The following is a 16390-nucleotide window of genomic DNA, read 5'->3' on the forward strand; positions in this document are numbered from 1 at the left end:
TTTTTTTGAAAATTCAGCATTTCTAATGAAATATATTTATAATATGGAAAGAGGGAGGCATTCTAAATTGTTTTTTTTTTTTCTGAAGCACAACTTATCATTAAACTCTAATTTGAACTAATATTTTAAAAAGATTTTCAAAATAAAATATTTATATTTGTTTGTATTGATGTCATTGAGAAAGCTCTTGAAAAAAAAAAAAATTTGTTCAGTGGTTTTTATAGATGTGTCTCAAGCTGTTGACAAAGTATGGCCCAAGGCCTCAGATTCAAATCAAGACAAGTCCTACTTGAAGGACTTTTTACCATTTTTAGAGAATATCTAGACCTCAGTATTTTCTGCGTTAGGCACGGAAACGATTATTCAGACTTAAGGGAAACAATGACCGGGGTACCTCAAGGTAGTATTCTTTGTCCCATTTGAACCTGGTGTAAATACACGAGTTATACCTTAAATAGAAAGCACAATTGTATCTACTTTTGCTGACGATACCGCAATACTTGCAGTAGGAATTCTGAGCTTTGTATCGAAAACATATGAAGGGCCCAGGGAAAAAACGGCACATGTCCACTTTTTGTCAAAAATAAACTAATGATGAGGTCTTGTAGTATTTACTGAGCACTATCTAATAGGATTCTTACTTTAATAAAACAAATTTAACCCTTTCTGAAAAAATAAATAAAATTTGTGCTTTAAGTACTAAGTTGTATGGAGGTATGCTGTTTTCCCCTGTACCCTTCATAAGGTATTCAACCAATGCGCTATGGTATACAGTGTGTCCCAAAAGTTAACGTCGAAACGAAAACGGTAGATAGGGTAGGTGGTGGCAGTTATCAGAAAAATAATACAAAAAAATCGCAGCCATATATTTTGTGAGTCATGGGCATTTGAAAAAAAGTCGAAAAAATGGTCACCCTGTGACGGTTTTTCATGTGCCGTGACTACAAATCTTAATTTTTCTCATTTTTTTCTTCTGTTACAGAACCTTAAATAACCCTGCTACTAAATTCATTCAAAAATTTTAACTCAGCTTCATCAGTTTTAAAGCAAATATTACTTTTTTGCCCAACTAAATACTAAACAAAGGAGAATGGGCAAGTTTGTATGGAATGTGGACGTTGCGCGGCCAGGAATGAATTTGTTATTTTTTGATGTAATTAAGGTTTACATATATTGTGGAGAAGTTTTATCCTTGTGACGTACTCCAAAAACGGATAAAATGCATTTTGCATGTAACACTTTATGCAGATTGTCTCAAAGTTGTATCTTATGTGTGTATTTTAAATGCAAAATACGATACTCTCTCATTTTCCCTAAATCTGAAGACCTTTATCTTGAATATCCAACCACTAGAACCCAAACTATAAGCATTTTAAAACAACAGTTTCAAGACTATTTTGAGAGTTTCGTTATTCAATTTTTTGTTAGTTTGAATTGTTTGAAAACTTTCGAACAAAATCTTGAAGTGGTTGTCTTAAAAATCTTATATTATGAGTTCTATTGGTCGGATTTTCAAGAGTAATGACTTCAAACTCAGGGAAAATGACAGAGCATCATATTTTATGTTCCAAATAAAAATATAAACCAATTTGTCGTTCATATATTGAATAATGCATTAACGATACTAATACTGCATTTTCTTACATTGTTAACGCAATACTGCGAAACGTCCATAGTAAAAGTCATTCCTAAGTTATAGTCCTTTCATTTGATACCAATTTTATTAATGGCCGCTCAACGTCCAAAATGCCCATTCTCCTTTGTTTAGTATTTAGTTGGGCAAAAAAGTAATATTTGCTTTAAAACTGATGCAGCTGAGTTAAAATTTTTGAATGCGTTTAGTAGCAGGGTTATTCAAGATTCTGTAACAGAAGAAAAAAATGAGTAAAATTAAGATTTGTAGTCACGGCACGTGAAAAACCGTCACAGGGTAACCATTTTTTCGACTTTTTTTCAATTGCCCATATAACTCACAAAATTTATGGCTGCGATTTTTTTTATTATTTTTCTGATAACTGCCACCACCTACCCTATCTACCGTTTTCGTTTCGACGTTAACTTTTGGGACACCCTGTATAAGAAACGAAGATCTTCACAGGGATCTTGAACTCTCACGGTTCGAGAAAAAATAAAAACTTTTGCCCAAAAACATAGAAAATGGTTAGTCGAACATACCAATTGCACAATGTTAGTGCGGTAAGGGTCCAACATATATATGAGCACGCGTTTTCCAGTCCTCATAGAATTTTTTGAAGATTTCAACATCTACCCACCGACAAAAAAAAGAAGATACTTTCTATTAAATCAAATCCTTGACGTTCTGAAAATAAAATAGTGAAAAAATCATTCAAATCCGTCCTTTGATTCAAATTTTTACAATTCAATTATTCCTACATAAGCAGAATTAATGGACATTAAAACTTTATGCGAAATATTTTATATTTTCTCTTCAAATACAGGTACATAATTCACCAACTTAAACTTCTACATGAATTATATCTACTTACAAATATTTAGTATTTTAATTAATCTTTTTAGCCATATCGTGTTTGTAGGTCTTCTCTTTATTATATTTAATTAGCAAATCCCCAGAAAATCCTTTTTAGTTATTCATAATTAAAAAAAAATAAAAACTTTCCACTTAGGAAAGTTTTAAAATTTTTTATCTCAATGTCTTTATTTTTTAAATTAAAAAACCATTTAAGCTTCATAAGAGCATTATCCTCTATCTTATACACCACTTTGTCATGTCTGTTTGATTTTAATTCCTTTTGTTTCCGTCCTTGCATCTGTGGGAAAACCTTATTCACATTGAAACAAAAATGTACCTAGTCTATATAAATTATTTTTTGTGACTTTTAGTTGAGTAATTGTGGTAACAAAGAGTCGTTTAAAAATTCATTTTTATAAATGTGTAGAAGGTATTCTCTAATTTTATCTTTTTTGATAGTGTAAATACTAAAATCCTTTATTAATTGGGAATACCAAAAAAATTTTAATTTCAAATAATATCACTTTTAGTCCTTAATAATGTCGCGAAGCACCTACAATCCTACATATTATCACTATCAGAACCAAGTTGACTATGAATTACCCCTATTTTAAGAAAGGCTAAAATTGATAAATTGACACGTAATCAATCCTAACACCACCATTTACTCTACTCGTAAAATACGAAACTCTGAAATCCAGTGTTTTCATAAAGAATAAAATAAACTTTTGGTGAAACAGCACTTCATAAACAATGATGAACTCGTTTTACCACAGAATACCTACATAATATAAAGGAAAATCGTTATTATGAGAAAAATGTTTTATAGCTAGGGCATAAGTCTGCAATCTTATATGGCAACGACATGATTGTTGATTGCTATTATTTCTTGAAATGTTCCTTTAACCGTTACAACAAAATGGCGAAAAAAAACTCTGTTGAAACCTACTTCAACACAATTTTTATCACTAACCAAAGCACGCAACACATAATTTTTTCTTTGTGTTTTTGTGCAAAAAAACATGATGTACAATCTATGTGTTAAGGTATACGAATGTTTGCCTTTTTGTGGTTTTTGAAAAGAAAAGAAAAATATTATTGCGTGTTGAAAGTTTGTTGTTATTTATTTTTATTTCTGCCAACGATACAAAATATCCGGTATACGCCTTTGCTGACAGAATTAATTAATCGAAATTAATGGTTGGTTTCGTCGATAACTTCAATTAGGGTTCCATTTCTCACACACTTTTGAAATAATCATTCAATAATAATAAATTATAATTGATGATGTGTTGTTGTAGTATGGAAGTTTCTATTTCCTGATAAAATTGATAAAAGAGAGTAGATATGAGGAATTAAGAAGATGAGTTAGGCAATCGATCAAAGTATAGCAAATCATCAGTGGTTCAAATAATCTACCAATTCAACAAATGACAATTTTTTTAACTCAAGGTATGAATTAGATAAAGTACAAATAGACCAGTGCCAATCCGGTTTTTCGGGGGCAAAAGTTGAAAAAAATATTAGCAGCATAAGGGTGGTGGGAAAATTTAGGATAAATGGCATATGAAAGGGGAAAAATAAATTTCCCACAAACAAATTGGGAGAAAGTGAGTGGGTGGGCGAAAAAGTCGGGTGGGTGTAAAAAATCGTGGTTTTTTACGTTTTCTGTCAAAAGTCGACCTTCTTTTCGAAAAAAGTGTCTACAACATTCACTCAAACCATTTTCTTATAATAACCTCAACAATATTGAAAAAAAAAAAAAATAAAAAAAATACGATTTTTGGATTTTTTCTTTATCTTTTACAAATATTTTTGGATTTTAACAAAACTTAGTTAAAAATTACTTTGTTATATTTCCTATCTATTTAAAATGTTTTTTGAGCAAAAAGTTAATTTTTGGATTTTTGACGAATTTAATTTTAATTTTCAATCAAAAAAGTAACCGAAAATTTTTTTTGATTTTTGAAAAGCTTTAAACGCAGATATTAAGATAAGATTTTGTGGATAAACTATACTTTTGTTTTTGAAAATATTGAGAAAAATTAAAAAAAAAAAAAACCAAAAAAATGATTTTTAAGATCGATTTTTCCGTAAATGACATTAATATTGGCGAGAAATTATTTTTCATAGAAACCAAATTGTACTTTTCTAATGGCCTTTGGCTTTCTTAATTTGAATCTAGCATTAGAATAGGTCGAATGTTCAAAGTTTTTAAGATATTGAATTTTGAACACTATTTTTGTGATGTTTTGGCATGGTAATATCTCAAAAACGTGATGTGATAAAGTTTTTCTGACTTCGGATTCCAGCTTAGCGGTCAAAAAACCATTGCAAAAATATACTTTGATTTCTTTAAAAAATATCTTTTTGACTAGTGAAATCGAACAGGGCATAGGGTAAGGTGGTACAAGAGTGCGCACTTTAGACAAAACACCAAATAAAACAATAACAGCAACGAAAAAAACTTAAAACTGGTAACAAAAAAGTATTAATTCATTAGTTATAAACGAAACACCACATTAATTCACGCACTCTTATACATATTATTGTGTAAGAGTACGCAATTTAGTTTTTAAGAGTGCGCGCAGGGTTAAGTTCGCACAAAAGTCGCAAATAAAACTGCCTATCTTTAAATAAATAGAGTTTTTTTTCGACCCATCACTCTTTGCATGAGGAAAATTCTGTTTAGTCTTCTACTAATGGTTCCGAGAAAATTTCAAAATATCCTAGTTATTTCCATTCGATTTTTTTAAAGTTGTAATTGGTTAGTTTTTGATAAGAATTGCTTGTTTTAGCTGCTAATTGCTGCTATATAGGGCTGTAAAAGTAACGACAAAATGAGTACGTTACTTTTGATACTAGTACCCGCATCAATAATATCGTTACTCGTTACTTCCGTATGTTTCGCATTTTTCGCATATTTCGTATGTTTCGTGTGTTTCGCATGTTTCGTTACTTTCGTTACTTTCGCATGCTTCGTGTGTTTCGTATATTTCGTATATTTCATGTATTTTATACGTTTCGTATGTTTGGTATTTTAAGTATGTTTCGTACATTGGTATAAGGGTGTAAAAATTTTTTTTTTGAAAAAAACCAAAAACAATTTCTATAATCTAAGCTACATTTTAAGGTCATAAACATTAAAATTAGTTGCGGCATTCTCATGTAATAAGAGTTTAAAGGTAGCTATATGGAATTTTTTTCGTTTTTTTTTAATCAAACGTGGAAACTTTTTTGATTTTTTTCCAAATTTTTAGACAAAACTTTGGTAATTTTTTGTTTATATTCGTTCAGTAATCTTATCACAATTCTTTAGAGACCTTTATTTCAAAAGTACAACGCGCAGATCTAAACTAATTTTTTGAAAAACCAAAAAACTTTTGTACATTCTTAAGCTAAATATCAATAATATTAACATCAAGGCCATAAACAGATTGGTTGCGTCGTGGATATACATATTTCGGCCAAATAGAGAAAATACAAAAACGTCTCTTTTGATATTTCTGTATAAATTATCGATAACACAATGATTATTGAACCTTGGCACTACTGTTTTAATCGAGACAAAAGTAAACTCCACATAATTATCTGCAGTTAGCATTCTGACTATGGTTACGATACCGACACGAGATGCGAAATGCGACAAATTGAGTGTATCACTTCATTTCGTATCTCTTAAACATCGGATTTAGTATTGAAACTGGAATCGCGTCGTTACTCGTATGTTTCGTATCTCGTACGTTTCGTATGTTTCGTTACTTCAGTACCCAGTAACGAAACATACGAGTAACGATACTGTTTAGAAAGTAACGTTTCGTTACTCGTTACTGAAGTGAATACCCGCATTTAAGTAACGAATACATACGATTTGCTACAGCTCTACTGCTATATGTTCAAATGGCAGTTATTTTGAAGCCTTACTGCTCTTATAACCCGCGTACTCTTATACTTCATCATGGTGTGCACTTTTACACGTTCAGACATTTATTTCACAATGCACTTTATGACCAATCTTACGTGTTCCCCAAATGTTTTCATTTTGTCGACTTTTCAATATCCCATACTTTTGTTTATTGTTATTTTTTGTTGTTTAGCGGAAAATTTAATTTGTTTGGCAAGAAAAATTCGAAAAAAAGAGCTAATAAACTTAAACTTAGCTAGCACCTCTGTTTACAAACACATTTATATGAAATTTTGACAGCAGATCAAACTCACTTAGATCTCTCCAAAATAAGTGCGTTCAGTCTTATATTCCCTATCAAATCGTAGTTAATACCATCCTACCCTATGATTTTTCTGCCCTGTTCGATTTCATTAGTCAAAAAGTTATTTTTTTTTTATTTTCAAAAATTGTTAGCACTGGTCTAATCAACTAATGGTAAATTTCGACATGGCGACATAGTGACATAGCGACCTTGCAACTTGGCTTCATGGTGATATGGCCATAGCTACATTGTGAAATGGCATCATTGCAACACGGCGACATAGCAACTTGATGACATAGGGACATGGCGACGTATCAACATGGCGACATTGCGACATAGCGACATGACCACATGACAACATTTCGACATGGCGACACATAGTGACATGGCGACATGGTGTCATGGCGAAATAGCGACAACAAATGTACACTTTTTCAATTTTCCATTAATGTGGTCACGAAAATTTAGAAGTTTGTAGATATCATAAGAATTACTGACTATCTTACACATCATGTTATATATTTTTTTTTCTCAAATGCCGAAAATGTTCTTTGCATTGTAAAATTGTTTATAAAAATATATTTTAAATACACATGTAATTTTCAAGAAAAAAAATTATTTTTTTTAACATGTCTTACCAACAATAACTTTTTTAATACATTTAACAATAAACACAAACAATATTGGAACAACTAAGTAAAAAAAAACATTTGTAAACCAATTACTTAAAAATTATTTAAAACATCAAAAGTGTGTAATAGAACTTGACTTTTAATATTAAAATAAAAGGAATTAAATATTTTAAATTTGTCTACTTTATAATGTGTAACACGGTTTTGTATTGAAAAAAATTAAACATTAAAAATAACTAATTAATTAAGAAAATATTTAATAAATTTTAATTAAAAAAAAAAAAAAAAAAAAACAATTTTTGTCTTAAGGAGTGTAAAAAAGAAACTATTATTTAGAAGTTGGTCGTTCATTTTCACATGTATTTTTTTATGTGAAAAATACACAATGAAAGGATGAAATCATTGTGACATATTCCTTTTCTAAAATTTGGATAACATTCACTTAAAGTCTTCCAAGAAATTAAAATTTAAATTTCTCGGAGTTAGCATATCCCATATTTACTTCATGAAAACTCACAAAATTGAATGTTTGCATCGTCTTTTTTTCGCAGAATACATGGTAGAATCTTTCCGTTTTCTTGTTAATCCTTATCAATCTTGTAAGTTAGAAATTTTTCAATTATGCGGACAAATTACAAATTCCAACTTTGGTTTTTATTAATAAAGTTAACTTGAAAAAATGTAAAAGTTTTTTTTTTTAAGAACGGAACATTTTTAATCTACATTATTTTTAATAAGAAACTCCTTGCGACAAAAAAAAAAAAACAAAATCCAAATAAAACTGCACCTGCAACCAGTACATGCACAAATGCAGTACAGTAACATTAAATTTAAAAGAAAAATTATTATTACTTTAACTTTCCAATTAGTAAAACTCGAATTATATAAAAAATAACTTTTATTTAAATAAAAAAGAATGAACAAAATGAACTTGTAAAATCGAACGGAACGAAAAAAAAAATTGTAGAAATAAATCTTACCGTGAGTTTTTGAATTTGAATTTTTTTGTCTGATTGTGATGGAATATTATGGTTTGTGCGTATTTTTTTTTTTTTTTTTAATTTTTAAATTAATTTTGATTTATATATTTTTTTTTATTTACAAATTGTATTTATGATGTAAAATTATTTCTGTAATTAAGTGCTTCAAATTTTTTTGACATCCAGGGGTGGGATAGGTCTAAGCTTTGATTTTGTGACACATAGATCGGTGCTTGAGGTTTTCAAGTTAGTATTTGTGTTGATTTTAATTTTAAAACAGAAAAAAAAAAAAACATTCAAAAGAAAGATTAAATAAAAAAGAATATATAGAAAAAAGATTATTTTTAAAGCAATAGCAAAAGGGAGACAGAAATAGAGACAGAGAGAGAGAGAAAGAAGAGAAATATTTTTGATTTAAATATAAAAACAAATAAAACTTACGTCTAGAGCCAATTCGCTTTGGTGGTTCAGTATTCAAACTCATAGCTCTGCCAAGTTCACCCCTAACAGCTTTGAGGGATTTTAATATCTCATCCGGATCTCGTCGAGCTACCGATGATCTTCGTCTTCCGGTCATGTACGATGGTGAAGGTGGAACCATCTCCTCTTCCTTATTCTCACGATCTTGGAATGATGATCTTCGAGAACCAGGCAAAGATCTTGAGAAATCTTTTCCCAATTGATAGACCTCAACTTCTAAGGTTTCTGATTGTGATGAACCACGTCGTGATCCAGCAACCCATGCATGATCAGGATGTAGCAGGGAAGTTCCATCGCCAATAGAATCAACGTCATCGGACATGGAACGCTGAATATTGTAATCACGGCGAATTAATCCCGACAAATTCCCCCCAGCAATTGATCCGCGAGGTGAAACACTAGGAGACTTTGACATACTTATACCTCTCAAGCCCTTTGGATCGTCTAATCGACACCATAAAGCTCGGTCTTCAAGGAAGGCTTGTTGCATTTCAATATTACATTCGCCTAAAAAAATAGACTCTGTGTGAGGGACCAAGTCCCATAGTTGTATTTCAACATAACGATCCATAAGATTCTCAGCCTTGACATGACCAAAAGTGAGTGTTGCATTCCAAATGGGATTTTGTGATGGTCGACTAACTTCTGTTTGTTGGACACAACCATCTCCACTGCAATTAATTTGTATTCTTTATTATTTCTTTCATCTTAAAAATAAATTAATTTTCTTACGTCTTTGGTAGAATCCTAACTTTGGCATAAGCTTCTGGAAGAACTCCGTGCCCGTATGCTTCATCTCTAAGTGCTAGATCATCGGCTGCCATTAAAGAAACCACAAGTTCTGTTCGTTCAGCATGATACCACACCTGAAGCTGTACCCGACCACTAACCTGCTTCTCACGGGCAATTTGTTCCTATTTGTACACAAAAAAATGGGGTGGACAAAATAGGGGTTGGTGATGTCATTTTGATTGGATTAACAAGGGATATTCGGATTTTCTTTTGTTTGGTTGATTTAGTGGTGAGTTATGTGTGTGTGGGTGGTGGCGGTGTGCACACAATTAAATGTGTTTAAGCGAGCATGCAAAAAACTTATTTAATTTTATTTTTAACACTTTTTGTGAAATTATTGTCTATTTATGATGGTAATTATTAAAACTCTATTTAAAACAAACCTTTTTTCAGGGGTTAAATTAAATGTCAAATAGGAATAGACAAATTATTTTATTTTGAAACAATGAGTGTGGAATTTTAATGAGGGTTTAATTTTTTTTTTATATCTATGGTCGTTAAAGGATAATGACGATTTTTGTTTTTGTTTAAGGTTAGTCTTTTAATCCAATCGGATTTTGGCGCTCTTGTAAATGTGGGTAGGATTTTTTTTACAAATACTTTGACATATTGACAATTTTCGAAAAACCATTTTGATTAATGAGTTGATAAGTTTTTATACAGAAAAACCTAATGAATCTGATACAATAGCTTTTATTGAAAATTATAAAATTCAAAAGTTAAAATACTTTTCAAGTGGTGGAAATACAAAGGGAGAGGGTGGGGTGTAACTAACTAGTACATACTATATGTATGTATGTTACACCAAATACCTACCTGAAAAACCTAAAAAATGTGTCAGTATTTGATAATTTATTCGTTTAAAGTAAGTTGTAACATGGTTTAGATATATTATGACCGTTTAGTAGCATTTAAAAAAAGTGATGTGTGTTTATTTATTTTAAAAAAATGTGGTGCTCAAAAGTTTTTGAAAATTGATTCCTTAATTCTACGAGTGAAATCTGTTTATAATATGGAAAGAATAGTGGAGTAACTAAAGCTCAAAAATTGGCAATATTAGGGAACCCGGCCGAACAGCTTAGATTTTGATGATCTTTTTTTTCAAACGTCGGTAATTAAAAATACTTTAAAGTCTATAGATTTAAAATTGCCGGTGTTGCCGTTCTGATTTTTTAAATTTAATTGAAGATTTTTGTGAACAAAAACAAATTTTTTTCAAAAATTTTTCTTAAATTTCATAAATTAATTGATACCAAAAGATTGTCTAGGAAATTCAAGGAAAAAAAAATATATGGGAGTGAGGGACAATCTTCCATAGTTCAAGCGATAGATGCAATTTTCTTATTAATTGACTTCAAACACAAAAAAAAATATTTGAACACAACGGCAACACCTACAATATTCAAATATACATTTTTAAAAAGCTAGAAGCTTAGTCATATTTGTAAAATTAAAATTAAGTTAATTGAATTAAGGGCTGTTGAAAGAATGGTAACTGAACTCAGATTTTTGAAAAAAAAAAATTATTGAAAAAATTTTAACATGTCGTTTTTAAAACTTTTTCGTAATATAAGATGCATTTTTTTTTTCAAATTTTTTTGGCCACATTTTTTATGATTTTAAATAAAAAAAAGAAATGTCAATATGTATTACGGTTTATGAAAAAAATTAAAAAGTATTTAATTTTCGAAGAGCTTTTTTGAATAGAAGTTTTGAAAAAAATTTAACTTATTTTTTTTTTTAAAGTTCAACATCTAAATATAAAATAATTTTTTACTAATTTAATAATCCTTACTGTTGAAAGTTAAATAGCAAAAATTTAAAGTTCTTATTTACCAAAGTCTTTGAGAAAATCAATTATTTCAATCCAAAAATTCAGTTTTTATAAAAAAAACCCATTAAAATTGAAGTAATTTTTAATTTTTTTTTCAATAGTGTAATATATATTACCTTTTCCTCTTCGGAATTCAACTGATAATATTTATGGCCAAAAATTTTTTTATAATAAATATATATTTCATTAGAAAAAGTTTGGAAAAGTCATTAAAAATTTTTTTTAAAACATTTTTTTCTTAAATTCTGAGTTTGAGAACCATTTTTTCAAAAACTCTTCATTAAATTTAGTGGATTTAAATTTAAGAGATAAGAATGAGCTTCTGGCTTTTTAAAAATGTATTTTAAAATATTGTAGGTGTTGCCGTTGTTTTCAAAATATTTTTTTGTGTTAAAATCAGATTGTGAGAAAATTGCATTTATCGCTTAAACGATGGAGGATTGTCCCTTACTCCCCCATACTTTTTTTCCTTAAATTACCTAGAGAATCTTTTGCTCTCATTTGTTTTATGATTTTATTCAAAAAAAATTAATTTTAATTTAAAAAAACAATACGGCAACATCGGCAATTTTTAATCTATAGACTTTAAAGTATTTTTAATTACCTGCGTTCGAAAAAAAATCGTCAAAATCAGAGCTGTTCGGCCGGGTTCCCTAATAATTTGCTTTAGTTACTCTACTAGAAACACAATATTTTAATGAAAACGGATTCTTAGAAATCATAAAAGGCAAAACTACGATGTTAGCTCTTGGTAAGTTATAGGTATTCTTTCACCAGAAAGCTTGACCAAATCTTAGTCATTTTTGATAATTTTTTCTAGTATTTTTAAAATTCGTCAAAAATGGATTTTTGTATGAGGGTAGCATAAATACATTATTATTTTAATTTTTTTTTTTCAATTTTTTTTTTGTGCACATATATGTATGATTCATAGACCTATGATATTTTATTTTCATCGTCACAAGACAAATGAATCATATATCATTCATAGAAAGAAAAATGTGATATGATATGCTATTATGATATGATCAGGATCACATCCTATGTTATCCATCTTGATTTTGACAATGCAAATATTTTATAAAAGATAAAAAATTTACTTATGAAGTTGACCTTTCAATAAATTGCATTTCGTTGTAAAAAAATGAGCATACCTAATAACATTTTCTAACTAGGAACTTGAACGAAATATTTTTTTATTCGTATATTATGTATGTATGGACCGTAGAGTGGACCGAAAAACTTTTTTTTCGAATTTCAATAATAGCGCGGAAAAGTTACGAACGGTGAAGACTAAGAAGAGTTTAAAAAATAATGAAAACCGGTTCATATCTTCCGGTCTTTGAGTATTTATCATTCTCTTTGATGCACAGTCAGTGGTGCTTTTGATGCTTTTTGGCGTCAAAAATCATTTGCACGGCCATTTCTTGAAGTAAAGTCATGAAATTTCGTACAGTGAAGCATATTAGCATACGAAATGGCTTCCAACCTTTTTTAATTCAAAATATGGGTTCCAAAACGGAGGAAAGAATAAGCGTTTATAGAATCTTATTTTTCGAAAGCTTAAAGTTTAAAAAAAATTGATGTTAAAAATATGTTCGACTTTTGGTTTACATACAACTGGTTCAATGAAAAAAATAAAAAATTTTTAAAACAAAGTTCAATGCTATTTTTCGATCTTTTGTTTATGTTAGCACAATTTTTCCATCTTTCATTTTTATTAACCTCTACTTTAAGGTTTAAAGCATAGTTGGTAATTTAATTATATAACGCCAAAATAGTCAATATTTTATGAAAATATATACGGAAGATGTCAATTAATTAATTGTGTTTAGTTTTTTTTCTAGGTATATAAAAATTGTGTAGGTATCGTACTCAAAAAATATTCTTCCATAATATTTACCTATAATTTTCATCAAAATAAAAAAAAAAATCTTCAAAAAAAATCAAAGATTTTTTTTGCAGTTTGGTTAAGTATTTTTTCTTTTCCTTTACATTCATGAATAAATTATGTTTTTTAGCAATATTTTCATATAGCAAGCACGTTTTTAGAAACACATCTTTATGAATCATATATGACTCATGGACTCCGGAAACACGATACAGAAAATATTCTATGAATCAAATATGCTTCATGGGACGTGCAGTGATGAATCCTTTAAAGAAAACAAAAATATTGAAAGTAGAGAGATTATTGAATCAAATTGTATGATGACAGTGAAGTTATTTTTAGAAAAATATGTATATGAATCATATATGATACGTGGGACTCTGTAGACTTTTGACAAACATATATTTTGAGTCATATGTGATTTATTCGACAGTAAAGTTGTTAAAATTTTTTCACCTAAATTCATAGGCCTTTTGTTCACTGTGAACTCATAACTGTAAACCAAAACTTGTTTCGAGACTTTGGTGTGCAGATATTTATCTTCGAACGTACGAACAAAAATGTTAGGATACAAATAACTTAGCAACTAGACCTTTCTTTTGATGTCTCACTTGGTCCAGATAAACAAATCCGGGATTCTGGCATTCAGCTCAACGTGACTCTCTGGCTAGTACCGTTAATAAATCATTCAAAAATATTTTTTATATATCAATATGAAGGACCATGTTTGCCACAATTTACGTTGTTTGTTTTATCAAAATAGTTAAAGTGATTTTTGTAAAAAAAAAGCTTTTTATTTTGGTCAAATGGCAAATCGTAAGCTTTGGTCATAATTTTGGAAAATTAAATTTTTTTTTGTCTAAAAATACATCCATTTACCACTAGGAATTATTTATAATAATTTGAACATTCGGGCCACATTTTATTTGTAACCTTATCATCCAATTATGCCAAGTCGTTTAAGGTGGAAAAAATGGCAACATTTCTCACATTTTATTTTATTGTAAAAAAAAAAACTGTGCGAAACTCGAAGTTGAGAATCTTTGTCATTTAATTTATTCTCTAGGCTTTTTTGCAATTAAAATGTAAATTTTTCTTATAAATTCAAAAGATTTACCTTAATAATTGAAAAAAAGTCATAAGACTTCACATTATGATGGCTTCTAAAGAAGGATCTTATCTCTTTCAAAATTTTTGGTAGCTATGTACTTTTTTATTTTTGTATATATTCGTGGTTGATGTTTTGATGCTATAATGGTCAAATGGCAATGAAAGTAATTTTTAAAGAAGTTAATCTGTTAACAAAACTTTTTCCATCATGACAGCCTTTTGAAATATACCTAATACCTACCTACGTAGACTACGTCAACTGCAAGGACAGGTATACAAAACTTTATAGGTACCTAACTGCTTTTGATTTAACTTTCTTGATTGTTTTCAAAAGTAAGTTTATTGACGACAACGATTTTATATAGGAATGGTGTGTAGGAAGTATGTAATTCTAGGGTGGGTCAAAAAAATCGAAATTCTTTTTTTTGAATTGGTACTCCGAAAAATCGATTGCTAGACCCCTCTAGAATATACACACCAAATATGAGCTCTTTATATTAATGGGAAGGTCCTCCGCTTTGCAATTTTCCATTTTTACATCAAGCTTCTACTAAAAAAAAATAATTTTTTTATTAATTGACTTTTTAGCAAATTTCTTTTCATATTCTTGTAGGAAATTGAACGCTCTACAAAAAAGGCCTTGTACACTTTTTTCGTTTATCTAACCGTTGAATAGATATTTGAGGTCCAAAAATCGAGAAAATCTTTAAAAATTCGTTTTTTGTTCTTAATTTTGTAACAAATTGAAAAATTATAATGATCAAACGCGCAAGACATATTCTTGTTGAAAATTGATTGCTCCACAAAAAAGATCTTATTAACTTTTTTCATTAATCTAACCATTCTAAAGATATTCGAGGTCAAAGTTAAAAAAAAATATAAAAACATTTTATATTTTTAAAAAATTTCTAATTCACTGAAACTTCATTATTTTCAAATTAGCAAGATATATTCTTGTAGGGGCTTAAACGTTCTACAAAAAATTCCTTGGAATGAAATTGATTGCTTTAACCGTTTAGAAGATATTCGTATCCAAACCAATGCTCACTGATTTCAATAGTTTTCTTATGACCCGTATGCATTGCGATTTGGATACGAATATCTTCTAAACGGTTAAAGCAATCAATTTCATTCCAAGGAATTTTTTGTAGAACGTTTAAGCCCCTACAAGAATATATCTTGCTAATTTGAAAATAATGAAGTTTCAGTGAATTAGAAATTTTTTAAAAATATAAAATGTTTTTATATTTTTTTTTAACTTTGACCTCGAATATCTTAAGAATGGTTAGATTAATGAAAAAAGTTAATAAGATCTTTTTTGTGGAGCAATCAATTTTCAACAAGAATATGTCTTGCGCGTTTGATCATTATAATTTTTCAATTTGTTACAAAATTAAGAACAAAAAACGAATTTTTAAAGATTTTCTCGATTTTTGGACCTCAAATATCTATTCAACGGTTAGATAAACGAAAAAAGTGTACAAGGCCTTTTTTGTAGAGCGTTCAATTTCCTACAAGAATATGAAAAGAAATTTGCTAAAAAGTCAATTAATAAAAAAATTATTTTTTTTTAGTAGAAGCTTGATGTAAAAATGGAAAATTGCAAAGCGGAGGACCTTCCCATTAATATAAAGAGCTCATATTTGGTGTGTATATTCTAGAGGGGTCTAGCAATCGATTTTTCGGAGTACCAAATCAAAAAAAAAATTTTCGATTTTTTTGACCCACCCTAATGTAATTCTGCAAAGTTAATATTTAATTTCTTTATTTTTCAATGAGAGACTTTTCTAATCACTTGTGTTTGGCAATTTGGCAGCTGGTGTTATTGAATAATTTGTGAAATTAAACATAAATGACATGTTTTTGCCTAATTAACACAAATATTTGCGTAGTAGTTGGATGGATAAAAATACATATCTGTAAATATCAATAATAAATACATATGTAGGTAAATGGTACTCATTTTTCAAGT

General features: G+C 29.2%; 1 protein-coding gene across 4 annotated transcripts in view; it reads right to left on the minus strand.

Annotated features, from left to right (window-relative positions):
* Nucleotides 1–16390, minus strand: part of LOC129911692 (regulating synaptic membrane exocytosis protein 1) — a 247748-nt gene that overhangs the window by 8604 nt on the left and 222754 nt on the right. For 3 of the 4 annotated variants that reach the window (XM_055989559.1, XM_055989558.1, XM_055989557.1), the window contains 2 exons: nucleotides 9524–9705; nucleotides 8753–9462 (listed from right to left, as the gene is read on the minus strand). In XM_055989559.1, coding sequence (XP_055845534.1) covers nucleotides 8753–9462; nucleotides 9524–9705 — 892 coding nt within the window. Of the gene's footprint in view, nucleotides 1–8393; nucleotides 8544–8752; nucleotides 9463–9523; nucleotides 9706–16390 lie in introns of those variants that run through there. The other variant, XM_055989560.1, reaches the window with a different exon arrangement.

This window comes from Episyrphus balteatus, chromosome 2 (assembly GCF_945859705.1).
Source record: "Episyrphus balteatus chromosome 2, idEpiBalt1.1, whole genome shotgun sequence".
Lineage (NCBI taxonomy): Eukaryota > Metazoa > Arthropoda > Insecta > Diptera > Syrphidae > Episyrphus > Episyrphus balteatus.